Source organism: Lathyrus oleraceus, chromosome 6 (assembly GCF_024323335.1).
Source record: "Lathyrus oleraceus cultivar Zhongwan6 chromosome 6, CAAS_Psat_ZW6_1.0, whole genome shotgun sequence".
NCBI classification, from domain to species: Eukaryota; Viridiplantae; Streptophyta; class Magnoliopsida; order Fabales; family Fabaceae; genus Lathyrus; species Lathyrus oleraceus.
This window is the reverse complement of record NC_066584.1, coordinates 3,198,062-3,211,879: the sequence shown is the minus strand read 5'-3', so window position 1 is coordinate 3,211,879 and position 13,818 is coordinate 3,198,062. Positions and strand designations below refer to the sequence as shown.

At 34.1% G+C, this 13,818-nt stretch overlaps 2 protein-coding genes across 11 annotated transcripts; both read left to right on the top strand.

Annotated features, from left to right (window-relative positions):
- Positions 1-1,086: 1,086 nt before the first annotated feature.
- On the top strand, positions 1,087-7,081 carry LOC127092822 (probable pre-mRNA-splicing factor ATP-dependent RNA helicase DEAH5). 10 transcript variants are annotated; one of them, XR_007792304.1, is made up of 5 exons: positions 1,087-4,589; positions 5,119-5,578; positions 5,717-5,875; positions 6,455-6,663; positions 6,884-7,081. XR_007792304.1 is itself a non-coding variant. In XM_051031714.1 (2 exons), the coding sequence occupies exons 1-2, from the start codon at positions 1,315-1,317 to the stop codon at positions 5,510-5,512; spliced, it is 3,669 nt and encodes a 1,222-aa protein (XP_050887671.1). In that variant the 5' UTR covers positions 1,087-1,314; the 3' UTR covers positions 5,513-5,623. The 10 variants fall into 10 exon arrangements, 1 of the variants encoding a protein (XP_050887671.1); XR_007792299.1 differs by having other exon boundaries at positions 5,717-6,361; XR_007792303.1 differs by having other exon boundaries at positions 6,455-7,081.
- Positions 7,082-11,503: 4,422 nt separating this feature from the next.
- LOC127092821 (probable methyltransferase At1g29790) lies at positions 11,504-13,241 on the top strand. Its single transcript, XM_051031712.1, has one exon. The coding sequence runs from the start codon at positions 11,649-11,651 to the stop codon at positions 12,918-12,920; it is 1,272 nt and encodes a 423-aa protein (XP_050887669.1). The 5' UTR covers positions 11,504-11,648; the 3' UTR covers positions 12,921-13,241.
- Positions 13,242-13,818: the final 577 nt, after the last annotated feature.

Sequence of the window (13,818 nt, the reverse complement as noted above, 5' to 3'; positions counted from 1 at the left end):
TTTCGTTCTTTTCAGAAAAATTTGTTTCACGTTTTTCATATTGTTCCTTTTTGAAGATATTTCATGTACCATTCCATCAATATTTATTCAAAATAAATATGCTCAAATTATATATTAATTGTTTAGTGCTACTAAAAATTAATAATAAAAAAAACCACTCATAGAAAAACCAAGTCACACATGTACTCACCTTTTCAATATCTCTTTTATCCCATTAACTACATCAGACAATTCTATTTATAAATGAATTATTTCTTAAATTAAAATAATATTTTATTTTTGTTGAAAAGTATGAATTTTAAGTTATTTTTCTATACAATTTGTTTGTATAGAATTTTCTTATTAATATTTTTTTCTTTCATTTTGATTGTGTTTCTTTAACTTAGTTTTTTTATGATTCACATTTTAGTCTATTACTCACTCATGTTTCAATTTTTCTATTTAAAAAAATCTTATTTTTTGTTTTTAGGTATATCATTGATTTTTTCTATTTTATCAATATATTTATCTATTCTTTTTTCTTTTGAGAATTTATATTTTTCTTTTATTTTTGATTCGGTATAATTTTTTTTTACACTATGCTCATCCGTTTGGATTACTTTATATATTTTTAAAATAAAAGTTAAACTTATTTTAATTTTAATTAAATCTTTTATTTTTTCATTCATTTTTATTTTAAACTATTTATCAATACTTATGAATGAATTGGACAAATATAAAACATTCCATATCAATTTTGGATTAAAATTTTGAAATGACTAAAGCTTAAATTAAAAAAACTATTATTTGAAATTATTTAATAATTTTATGTTAAATTCTATTCTTACAAAATCATTGTAAAAAATAGTTTGAGTTTATTTGTCTACCAAGTACACTACTTTTTAGACTTCACAAATTTAAGTTTTTTTTCTTTTATTTGTTTATGTTGAAAATATATATTATTATTTATCTTGAAAATACACTATCATTGTATTTCGGTTAAACTCTAATAAAAAATACACTTAATAAAGTATAAACATTCATATAAATACATTTCATATTTTTTTATAGCAATTCAATAAAACTTGGCCGTGCGGTAGACGTCTAATTTTTGTATTTTTATACCCAATTTAATGTATTACTATTTTATATCTTTGGGAATATTTTGATGTTTTAAATCATCAAATTGCTCTCGCCTCTCAGAAACGAAGCCTCCATCACAGTTGTTGCAATCAAAACCAGTTTCTTCAAAACCATTTTTAGGGTTTAACAATTTGACTCACCGTTAGGGTTTCTCTCAATTCAACTCGTTGTTGTTGTTGCTAGCTTTGTACAATGGGTGCCGAAATTCAACAAGATGGATTGAAGGAGAAACTTGACTATCTTTCACTCGTATCTAAGGTATGTACCGAGTTAGAATCTCACACCGGAACCGGCGACAAGGTTCTCGCCGAGTTTATTACCGATTTAGGTCACTCGTCCGAGTCTGTTGAAGAATTCGATTCCAAATTGAAAGAAAACGGTGCGGAGATGCCGGATTATTTCGTTCGAACTCTTCTCACCATTATTCATGCTATTCTTCCTCCTAAACCTAAGAAGGAGAAAGAGAATCAGAAGGAGAACTCTACCTCCAAGACTAAGTTTAAGGCGTTGGCGATTTCAGATGATAGGGATCGTGCTAAGGAGCTTAGGAACGAGATTGAAGCGGAGGCTAGAGAAAAGCAGAAGCAGATGGAACCGGACAGGTATGAAAAAGGTAGGGATGATGATGATGGTTACAGAGATAGGCGCAGGGATAGAGATAGGTATGATAGAGATGATAAAAGGGATTATAGAAGGGGGAATGATAGAGAAAGAGGCCGAGACAGAGATGATAGAAGGGGGAATGATAGAGAAAGAGATAGGTACCAGAGAGATGATAAAAGGGGGAATGATAGGTACGAAAGAGACGATAAAAGAGGGAATGATAGAGATAGAGATAGGTATGAAAGAGATGATAAAAGGGGGAATGATAGGGATAAATATGAGAGGCGGAGGAGAGATGAGTATGAAGAGTGTGAACATGGAAGGGAGGAGAATGTTGATGAGAAAGGTAGTAAAGAAAGAGATTCGAGGCATGGTGGCTCCGGCGAACCCGAGTTGTATATGGTTTATAAAGGAAGAATTTCTAGGGTGATGGATACTGGGTGTTTTGTTCAGCTGGATGATTTAAGAGGGAAGGAGGGTTTGGTTCATGTTTCTCAGATGGCTACTAGGAAGATTGTTAATGCTAAGGAGGTTGTTAAAAGGGATCAGCAGGTTTATGTGAAGGTGATTTCTGTTTCTGGTTCCAAGTTGAGTCTTTCCATGAGGGATGTTGATCAGCATACCGGGAAGGATCTTCTTCCGTTGAAGAAGAGCTCAGAGGAGGAAGCTTTTAGGACAAATCCACAAGATTCGAAAGATGGGCCTGTGGCTAGGACAGGGCTTTCTGGGATCAGGATTGTGGAGGAGGATGATATTGGTTCTACCCGCAGGCCGCTAAAGAGAATGAGCTCTCCTGAGATATGGGAAGCAAAACAGTTGATTGCTTCAGGGGTTTTGAGTGTTTCAGAGTATCCCACTTATGATGATGAGGGAGATGGAGTCATGTACCAAGAGGAAGGCGCTGAAGAAGAGCTTGAGATTGAGATGAATGACGATGAACCCGCCTTCTTGCAAGGGCAGAGCAGGTACTCAATGGATATGTCTCCTGTCAAGATATTTAAGAATCCAGAAGGTTCTCTGGGTCGTGCTGCTGCGCTCCAATCTGCACTTATAAAGGAGCGTAGGGAAGTAAGAGAACAGCAGCAGCGTACCATGCTAGATTCAATCCCAAAGGATCTCAATCGTCCTTGGGAGGACCCTATGCCAGAGTCTGGGGAAAGGCATCTTGCCCAAGAGCTGAGGGGTGTTGGCTTATCGGCCTACGATATGCCAGAATGGAAGAAAGATGCTTATGGGAAAACAATTACTTTTGGGCAGAGGTCAAAGCTTTCTATTCAGGAACAGAGGCAAAGTTTGCCAATTTACAAGTTAAAAAAAGAATTGATTCAGGCTGTTCTAGATAATCAGGTCTTGGTTGTGATTGGTGAAACTGGTTCTGGTAAGACTACGCAGGTTACACAGTATCTTGCTGAAGCAGGTTACACCACCAGAGGTAAAATTGGTTGTACTCAACCCCGTAGAGTGGCTGCAATGTCTGTCGCAAAGAGAGTTGCTGAAGAGTTTGGTTGTAGATTAGGAGAGGAAGTAGGTTATGCCATTCGGTTTGAGGATTGCACCGGACCTGATACTGTTATCAAGTACATGACTGATGGTATGCTTCTTAGGGAAATTTTGGTTGATGAGAATCTGTCACAGTATTCTGTTATAATGCTTGATGAAGCCCATGAGAGAACTATTCATACTGATGTTCTTTTCGGACTGCTCAAGCAGCTGGTGAAGCGTAGACCTGAGCTGCGATTGATTGTCACATCTGCTACTCTTGATGCTGAAAAGTTTTCAGGATATTTCTTTAACTGTAACATCTTCACAATTCCTGGGAGAACTTTTCCTGTAGAGATACTTTATACCAAACAGCCAGAAAGTGATTACTTGGACGCGTCTTTGATCACTGTCCTACAGATCCACTTGACAGAGCCTGAAGGAGACATTCTTCTTTTCTTAACTGGTCAGGAGGAGATTGATTTTGCTTGTCAGTCTCTCTACGAGAGAATGAAGGGATTGGGCAAGAATGTCCCAGAGCTGATCATTTTACCTGTTTATAGTGCTCTTCCTAGTGAAATGCAATCTAGGATATTCGACCCTGCTCCTCCTGGAAAAAGGAAAGTGGTTGTGGCTACAAACATTGCTGAAGCTTCTTTGACTATTGATGGAATATTTTATGTTATTGATCCGGGGTTCGCTAAGCAAAATGTTTATAACCCGAAGCAAGGTCTTGATTCCTTGGTGATAACTCCAATATCACAAGCTTCAGCCAAACAAAGAGCTGGACGGGCAGGGCGTACTGGACCTGGAAAGTGCTATCGCCTCTATACTGAGAGTGCATATAGGAATGAGATGTCACCTACTTCTGTTCCAGAGATTCAAAGGATAAATCTAGGCATGACTACTCTTAGCATGAAAGCCATGGGCATAAATGATCTTTTGTCATTTGATTTTATGGATCCACCATCCCCACAAGCACTTATTTCCGCCATGGAGCAGCTTTATAGTCTTGGAGCATTGGATGAAGAGGGCCTTTTAACCAAGTTGGGGAGGAAAATGGCTGAATTTCCCCTGGATCCACCACTGTCCAAGATGCTACTTGCCAGTGTAGACCTTGGATGCAGTGATGAGATTTTGACCATAATTGCCATGATCCAGACTGGCAATATTTTTTACAGGCCCAGGGAGAAACAGGCCCAAGCAGATCAGAAAAGAGCAAGGTTTTTCCAGCCAGAGGGTGACCATCTTACACTTCTTGCTGTTTATGAATCCTGGAAAAATAAAAACTTTTCTGGACCCTGGTGTTTTGAGAATTTTGTTCAATCTCGGTCGTTGAGAAGAGCCCAGGATGTAAGGAAACAACTTCTCACCATCATGGACAAGTAAGATGTCTATCTATCTATTTATATGATATCTACAAATGTGTTGCTTGCTTTGGTATTTTTGTTCTGCTTTCTTCATTTTTATAGGTAGTTTTTGTTCTGCTTTCTTAATGTAAGATATGTTGCAGGGAGTATAGTCCTAGGTAATTTTTATATCATGCAAAGGGTTTGTAAGAGGCTAATTTTATGATTGAAGGCCGTGACCTTCTTGTCACATCAATGGCTTTTCAACCCTTATGTCAAGGCTTCCCTTCAGTTCTATATATTTTGTTTGCACAATAATTTTTGGTTCTCAACGGTTTTACTGGCGCCTTTAGTATTTTATTCTTTATATTCAAACTATAATGAAAAGGAAAAAAATCTTCTCCTTATATAGTGAATACCTATGTATTTTCACTTTGGGCTTTTTGTTGCCATTATTGTTACTAACAATTTTCTGTTATCATGTGGGTTTATAGTTATGATGATTTTTTTTATATATGCTTAGTCGGATTAAATTGTACTCTAAATCATCAACACTGATATTCAGGTACAAATTGGATGTTGTGAGTGCTGGAAAAAACTTCACCAAGATCAGGAAGGCTATCACTGCAGGGTTCTTTTTTCATGCAGCTAGAAAGGACCCCCAAGAAGGTTACAGAACACTAGTTGAGAATCAGCCTGTATATATCCATCCAAGTTCAGCTTTGTTCCAGAGGCAGCCAGACTGGGTCATATACCATGAGCTTGTAATGACAACTAAGGAATATATGCGTGAGGTCACAGTCATAGACCCCAAGTGGCTTGTTGAGTTGGCTCCAAGATTCTTTAAAGTGGCAGATCCTACAAAGATGAGCAAACGGAAGCGTCAAGAGCGTATCGAACCACTTTATGATAGATACCATGAGCCAAATTCATGGCGTTTGAGTAAACGCCGTGCATGACATGCTTTCTCAGTTTCTCTTAATGCAAGGTTGTGGATACAATTTATGTTGGATTTAGTATTAAATGTAAGTTTTCTGCTTATATTTATGAGTTAAATGGAATTTTGGACATTTTTGTTGGTGTTTCTAGTAAAACTTAAATTATGATGCATAAAGTTCCATTTTAAATATACAATCTTATTTTTTTTTCCGACCTTTATTCAGCTCCTTCCCTCCTTCCAATCACACCTGGCAGAGAAGTCTGTTCTGTACATATCATGCATTGGAGCTATTTTGCACTGTAGCATTAACTGTAACTTCATGATGTGTTTGCTTCCTTTTGGATGGATTTAGGAATTAAATTGAGTATATTTTCTTTTACAGGTTTGCTTTCTATCTTTGTGCTTAGTTCAAGATGATTCTCTTTGGCAATGAGCTGGCCTATTAATTTATGTCTTAACAACTAATCAAGCTTTTATCCTGTTTGTTTAGGATATTAGTTTCCACAATAATTACTAGTTTGTTGGTAACATGTATTAATTGGTGGCATCAGTGATAGAGCCATTAGCATCAGTAGAATGGAACACTAGGGTTGTGGCATTAATTGTATGTTGTTGATGACCTAATCATCAAAATACTTCGTTGATCTGTTAGGCATTGTATTGTGCAAATCTTTATTGTCAATAGGGTGCTATATAGCCCTGACTTTTGCGGCATAGCGTGGCAGAGCAGCCCCTCACCATCTGTCTGCTAACCTCCTTACAGAGCAGTCCTTCACCGCCACACCTTCGGTTGGATTATATGGTTTTAGTCGTCACAATAGTGTATTTTTGGGGTCCAGCGCTACGTTGTCTGAGATTAACAACATAGGTGCAGATTCAATTTCAATTAAATTTGCCCCAAGTGAATGGCAACTGTGCTTCCTTGTGATTTTGATAGAATTATCTGCTTTGGAGTTTGCAGAGTTGTGTACTATCAATTGTTAAGGACTGTGGTATGCGTCTCAATCAACTATGGTGTATCTTTGATTTGACTTTCCACAGAAACAAGCAATTGGACAGGCAGTTGGAGATATTCCGTCACCTTCCTCTGTTCATATTTCCAAGTCGATGCAATCTATTGAAGTAATTTTTGATGCTGTTGACAGCAATTCCTTTGAAACAGTTTGGAAGGTATTTTTGTTTTACACACTCTTATGTGTCTTCGTAGTGATCTAATATAATTTATTTTCCGCGGTTTTGGCCACTATGTTGAGAATGGAGAAAAACCTATAGTTTTAAGCTAGTAAGTAATTTACCTCATGATGTTGTCACCTGTTATTGCATTCCCCAACTGTGTTTTGTTCTGGTGAATCTGTCATCTGGTCATTAGTAAATTTGTTTGTTTTTGTAGGGTTTTCAATTATGGAAGTTAAATTTAATGGGGGAAAGCAAAGTTGGTATGAAATAGTGGTACCTGAGTAAAATGGGGAAGGGAAGATAAGTGTTGATGATTTGGTTGAATTCCAGAGTACTTTATTAATGAGAAAACAACTCATCATACTTTATTGCAATTGAATTTCATGTTGAGTAAATAATCATTCTTATGGTTGCTTATTGATTTTACTGGGCACTGCATATCTGTGACTTTATCCTAAACCCATGCTAAGCATCTTAGGTGCAATTCCCCAAGACCTTGACGTCTGTAATCAACATTTGGGATGTTTTCTATTTTGAATTTCATTCAAGTCAGCGGCTTCAAAATTCAAATCCCACATAAAAGTCATGGATATAAAAAATATTTCTGACTTGTGAAATTCAGAAATTAAAAGTACATGGTATACAGCATGAAAAATGACAATATTTGTTTTAATGCAAGTAGCTTTTGTGATCGATTTTAGCCTTCATATTGTCCACTTCATATGAGATAACAAGACTATCAATTATTGTCCACTTCGTATGAGATAACAAGACACTGAAAAAGCCTTCAATTGTTGTTGTAATTTGATCTTCAGGCCTTAACTATCAATCGTATACAATTTGTATAAGATTGTATTCAACGAGTAATTTCTTAAACTGATTAAACTCAAAACTCAAAGATTGTAAATATTGGTCTAGTTATACTTAACAAAATAGTACATTATTATGATAAATGAAAAAAAAAAGAACTAGATACACTTTTAATAGAAAAATAAATAATCATTTTATAAGAAATGAAATGGAGGATTACAATATTGTATTAAAAACTACAATTTAACTAGTCCAAAAAAAAACCATAAATAAACGTTATATTTTTAGAAAAGACATTTTCAGTTGAGTAAAAAAAGAAAGACATTTTCAGTTGAAAAATATTTTAGTCAATATTATTTGGAAGTCATTGACATTTTTTGAATGAATAATCAACACTTTAGAGTGTGTTTAGCTTTATAAAATAGTTTTTGTTTTAAAATTATAAAAAAATAAAATTTGTTTGGTTATTTAATTTTACATCTATATACTATTTATAACTTTTTAAATCTTAAAAATGAAAATAATGTAGGTTTTAGAGAGTTTTATTTTTAAAAATTGAGTAAAAATAAAATAAGAAGAAAATTCTACATTTTTTATTGATTGCATATATATATATATATATATATATATATATATATATATATATATATATATATATATATATATATATATATATATATATATATATATATATATATATATATATATATATATAAATTTTGGGGGTTTTATCCGATTGAGAAGGGAATAGAAGGCAACCCAGAAAAATGTAAAGCGGTCGTCAAGAAGAGCACACCAATCACAAAGAAGGAAGTGCTGGAGTTGAATGGGATGTTGACAGACTTAAACGCTGGAGTTGAATGGGATGTTGACAGACTTAAACATATTCATCTCGATGTTAGCCTACCTTTTTTCAGATTTCTGCTTCTTCTTGATTCTTGTTCGTATCTTAGAATAATTCTTGAATAATTAAATTTTTTTTTTAACTCAATCATGGAAATAATCCTTATTTTTTAACCTTTATCTTTGACCCACGTCATTTGGACAAGATAATTTAGCAAGAAGAGAAAGAAATTGCAAAAGAGATAGCTAAAAGAGAATGAACATTAGAAGTTATAGAGGAGGAAGTTGATAAATGAGAATTGTTACATTGGAAATTGCCCAATATTTCCCAATGATGAACAAGTGAAAACTAATAAAGTCATTGCAGAGAAAGCATGAGAAGATAAAGCTAAAGCAAGCTCGAGAAAAAGCATTAAAAAAGAAATCCAATACTCTAACATAACACAATATGAAACGAAGCATGCTAGTAGCATAATGATATTGAATTTATAACTAACCAATCATGATAAATAATTATTTTAAGTTTTAATTAAGAGTCTTGTTGATTCACGCCATAGTGACATACATTCTTGACGGTGGGGACACTCTTCTCATGTTATGTTTAAGGGTGTGATTATTATTTTTTTAATTTCTGATTTTATTGTTTGTCTTTTTAATTTTCAATGATTAATATTAATGAAATATTTTTTAATTGTTGTACATAAAAAATCAAACCATCAAACCTCGTACGTGAAAGCGATGCACGAAAAAAGACACCATAAATCTAAAACACATAGGTGGTGCACATGGCTCGCCCATATCTGGTAGCTAGCCACTAAGATGTTGATTTTCTGGCAAGGGGAACTAACTTCCCATTCAAAATTTGTTGTTCAACATGATTATTTTCCCTGGATATTTTCAGTCTGGGAGTGGAGAAGCTCCACCTACTTTAAGGCATTCTCAAATGAAGCCCGTAGACAACCATAACCAGCCTCCACAGCTATGGTATACTTACTCTCCAAGTCCACCTTCTCAGTTTTCTGAGATTTCCCAAAGCATCTTATTTCTCTTGCATGGCCTTATGTGATTCTCCAAAAGCAGCTCCCTAGTCTTACAACATTTTCTAGTATGAGTTAAGAGGATCAATGAACCTGGTAAGAGCATTCTCTATATCCATCAAAGTTTTATGGAGGTTGCTCAGGACCACCTCCTTTTCTCTAATTGCACCACGTTGTTTCTCAATAGGGTCTTCAAGCTCCCATAAATTATAACCTAGAGTATAAGGGACACCAAACTTCCCAATTTCCTCTAAAGTTTCCTTCAACAACTTCCTCGCAATATCAAGATCTTTAAGCACCTTGTCTTTCTATGAGTTTGCTGACTAAAGATGTCTCTAGAAGGCCTCTTGCTCTTCACGAAGCCTCCCTAGATCCAAAGTATCGCCTTTTCCAATGAACCCTAGAAAAAGTAGGGTGGCGCCCTATGCATATGATAATCAGACGCTGTTATCATCTCACAATGGGAAATCTCAGTGATATATATAATTCAAATAAGTATAGTCATTTTCAAGGATGACACTATAAAGACCCTTAGTTGTCATCGACCCCATGTTGAAAAATAAAATGTGATAACGTAAAAGATGAACAATAATGGTTGTTCCCCCAAGAGCCGTCCTATATGGATTATACTCTACCATAACTTTCTTCTTAGGGGTCTATCTCCAACATGACCTTTTCTCAACCTTTTCCACTCGAATCATCACTGACATTCTTAGAACCTATTAGTAGTATTCCTCATGTTCTTAAATGGATATGAGGTTTCTCTCTGCAATGTCTTTCTTCCTAATGTTAAGCTTTGTAGTTCCATACCCATTATTCCCGGTATCACCCTTCTTCCCGGATCTAGTCACCTCTTTGGGGTACTCATTCACATCAACATCTGTCATGGGATTCATCGGCTTCACAATCTCCTCGACAATCAATTCGAGTTTTATTTTTCGAGTATCCCTCATTCCTTTATTGAGTAAAGACATTGTATTAATACAAGACATAATATCTAGAAAGCATACAATACATATACATTGCAATAACACTCTTTTAACATAAAATAAAATAGAAAAGTTCACAATAAAGCGCCACCTTAACAAAAATATATTTTCTCTCGTCCTTGGTGGGAGCCTAGGCTATTAGACAAGTTTCAATATAACACTTATTCAATTTGGGAAGGTTGACACCTTAAAGATCCACCTCCTCAACAGTCGCTTTCTTTAATTCTACACACAAATGAATTCTATTAATTATACTTAAACTATACATTATCACAATGCTTTCTTCAACATCCAATAATCTATAAATATGGTTTCCTAAAAGTTGTTAAACTATTTTATTTACTTCAACTTTCTTTACCTTAAAGTAACACTTATATAAATCTGATAAAGACTTTCAAAAGGCTTCAATTATTTTGTTGTAATTTGACAAAAGTTTCACCTTTAGATCTCATTATTATTTAATTATTATTCGCATTGGTTCTTGATGTAAGGTAATGGTGCATTATCGCATAACACTCCCCAAAGTTAATACTAGTAATCTATTTAAATCAATTCAAAACAATGTGTACACTCTTAAATATTTCTTTAATTTCTTCACACTTAAACTTAAAATGTGAAGTTACTCACTAAATTATTTTACAAAAAACTCTATACTTATCATTTTTGGAAAAATATTTTCAGTGAATAATATTTTCATTGCAATAATATTTGAAAATCATTGATTTAAATGTTTGTTTGTCATTTCATATATAAAAAATCTCCATAAAAATATTTAAAAAATTATAAATAAAATACTCTAAAGACATAGGACTTGTCAATAATTTTTTTTAATTCCTTTTTATTCATTAATTTTTCAATTTAACTATTTTTTTTCAACATTCTTAATATCACACAAAATATTCACCTGAAATAATAATTCACTTTTATTGCAAGTAGTACTATTTTCTCTGCCTAACATTAATTAAATTCACACATGACAACTGGCATACATTTTCTTTTTACTAAAATAATAAAAAAATCCAAGTTGATCATAAATTAATAATAGATCTCTTTTTACTATATTAATAGAATAATAATAGATCTCATTATCAGTATTTAGAGAAAAAAAAATTACATTAACATTATTTTAATTTCTCAGTAAACAAAACATTTACACACAAAAGCATTAGTTAAAGTAGTAACATGAAGAAAAAAATGCCACAAACACAAACCGACACAAATGTTTGATTGAGATTTGGTTTCTTTGAAACCAAGCTTTTCTTCCTCACTCATCCAAATCTACTTCACTGATTCACCAAAAATGGGTTCAGTTTCTCTGAAAATCGGTGATGGAACCGCAAGATTCAAAAGAGCATCACTTTGTTCTTCAGCTGTTAACATTCTCATGATTTTCTGTGTCATCACAACCAATCTCTTTGCTCTCTATGCTTTCACTTCATCTTCTTCCTCAAAAAACAACACCAGCAACGTTATTCACAACAAGAACATCTCTCTTGTCTCAGAACAAGTCTCGCTCATACTCAGAGAGATTGATTTGTCTCAGAAGAAACTAGCCCAGATGGAAAAACAGCTTCTTGGTTATGAAAGATTTGATCTTTCAAGACCCAACATTGCAAATGAGCTGAAAATCTTCCTCCAACGCCATCAACTTCCTCTAGGTAAAGATTCAAGAACTGGGATCACTGAAATGGTTTCATCTGTTGGTCATTCTTGTGAGAAAAATTCAGACTTGTTGTCTCAGTTCATGAGTTACAAGCTTTCTGGAACTTGTCCTGACGATTGGAGTTTAGCTCAGAAACTGATCTTAAGAGGGTGTGAGCCATTACCAAGAAGAAGGTGTTTTTCCAAAACTGTTTCAAAATTAGGGTTTTTTCCTTTTCCTGTTTCTCTTTGGAAGCCTTTAGGTAATAACACTTTTAATTGGAGTGGTTTGAATTGTAAGAGTTTTGAGTGTTTGAAAGGTAAGAAACTGAGTAGAGATTGTGTTAATTGTTTTGATTTGGTGAGTGGTGGGAATGAGAATCAAAGGTTTTTGAAGGGTAAGAGTAAAAATGATTTTTTGATTGATGATGTTTTAGGTTTAGGAAATGGTGGAATTAGAGTAGGGTTTGATATTGGTGGTGGTTCTGGTTCTTTTGCTGCTAGAATGTTTGATAGAAATGTTACTGTGATTACAAATACTCTTAACGTTGATGCACCATTTAGTGAATTCATTGCTGCAAGAGGACTTTTTCCGATTTACTTGAGCTTAGATCATAGGTTTCCGTTTTACGACAATGTGTTTGATTTGATTCATGCTTCGAATGCGTTGGATGTTGGTGGAGGGAAGGTTGAAAAGTTGGAGTTTTTGATGTTTGATATCGATCGAGTTTTGAGGGCCGGTGGTTTGTTTTGGCTTGATAATTTCTTTTGTGATAGTGAAGAGAAGAAACAAACTCTTACAAGGTTGATTGAAAGGTTTGGTTATAAGAAATTGAAATGGGTTGTGGGCGAAAAGGTTGATAGTTTTGGATCGGGTAAACCCGTAGTCGTGTTATCTGCTGTCCTTCAAAAACCAGTTAGACCGGGTTAAAGTTTTAGGAGCTTATAGCTTATACAACAAATGTAGCAAGAAGTGAGAATATTATTGATTCTGTTATGTCTCTTTCGCACAACATTTGTGCGAATTGAATTGTTTTGAACATCGTCGTCGTCATCAAATCTCATAAGATGTGGATTGTGTACAAGAAGTGTTTGCTTACCAAATGTAGAGCAACATTTTGAGGTGATATAATACTATCATTTAAAGTTATGTTCTATATTTTGTTCTGTATTTGAGTTCTAGATTTGTTTTGTAATTGATAAGTTGTTGGAAAATGGAAAGAAAATGATGAATTAGTTCATTTTTGAAGCATATGAAGTCAAGTTTAGACTCTTTCAAATTTTCAATTTTACTTTCTTTGACTTTGACCTACCAAAAGTGAGATAAACAACTGTAACCTTAATTCATGGTTGGATCGGATTATTTTCGCTTATTATTGACATAAGCTTCAGAGACTATTTGAAAGAGTTTATGAAACAAATTATGACATTGTCCATGAATTGATTTTAGCTTGTTTTCAGAAGCTTTTAAGAATAGCTTATTTTCAACCAGATTATTGGGTACACTCACTGACCAGAATTTGCTTAAATTCTCATTGAATGTGGAGACTACTTTTATTCAGAATGAGCCTAAAAGGGTGCCTAGAGTTGAGGACTTTGGAGTCAACCTATGAAAATGAGCTGCTAAATTTCATAAGCTTTAAATTTGACTTTTTTTGGGTACACTTGATATATTAATGTATAAAAAAAAAGTGTAACTCTATAGCTGGTTTAGTGCATGTTCAGAATCACCATAAATTTGAAAAAATTAAGGAAATGACTTACTACTTTTCAACTTTTTAATTTATAATAATCTCAAAAATATGATTTATTTACTTATTTATGTTGAA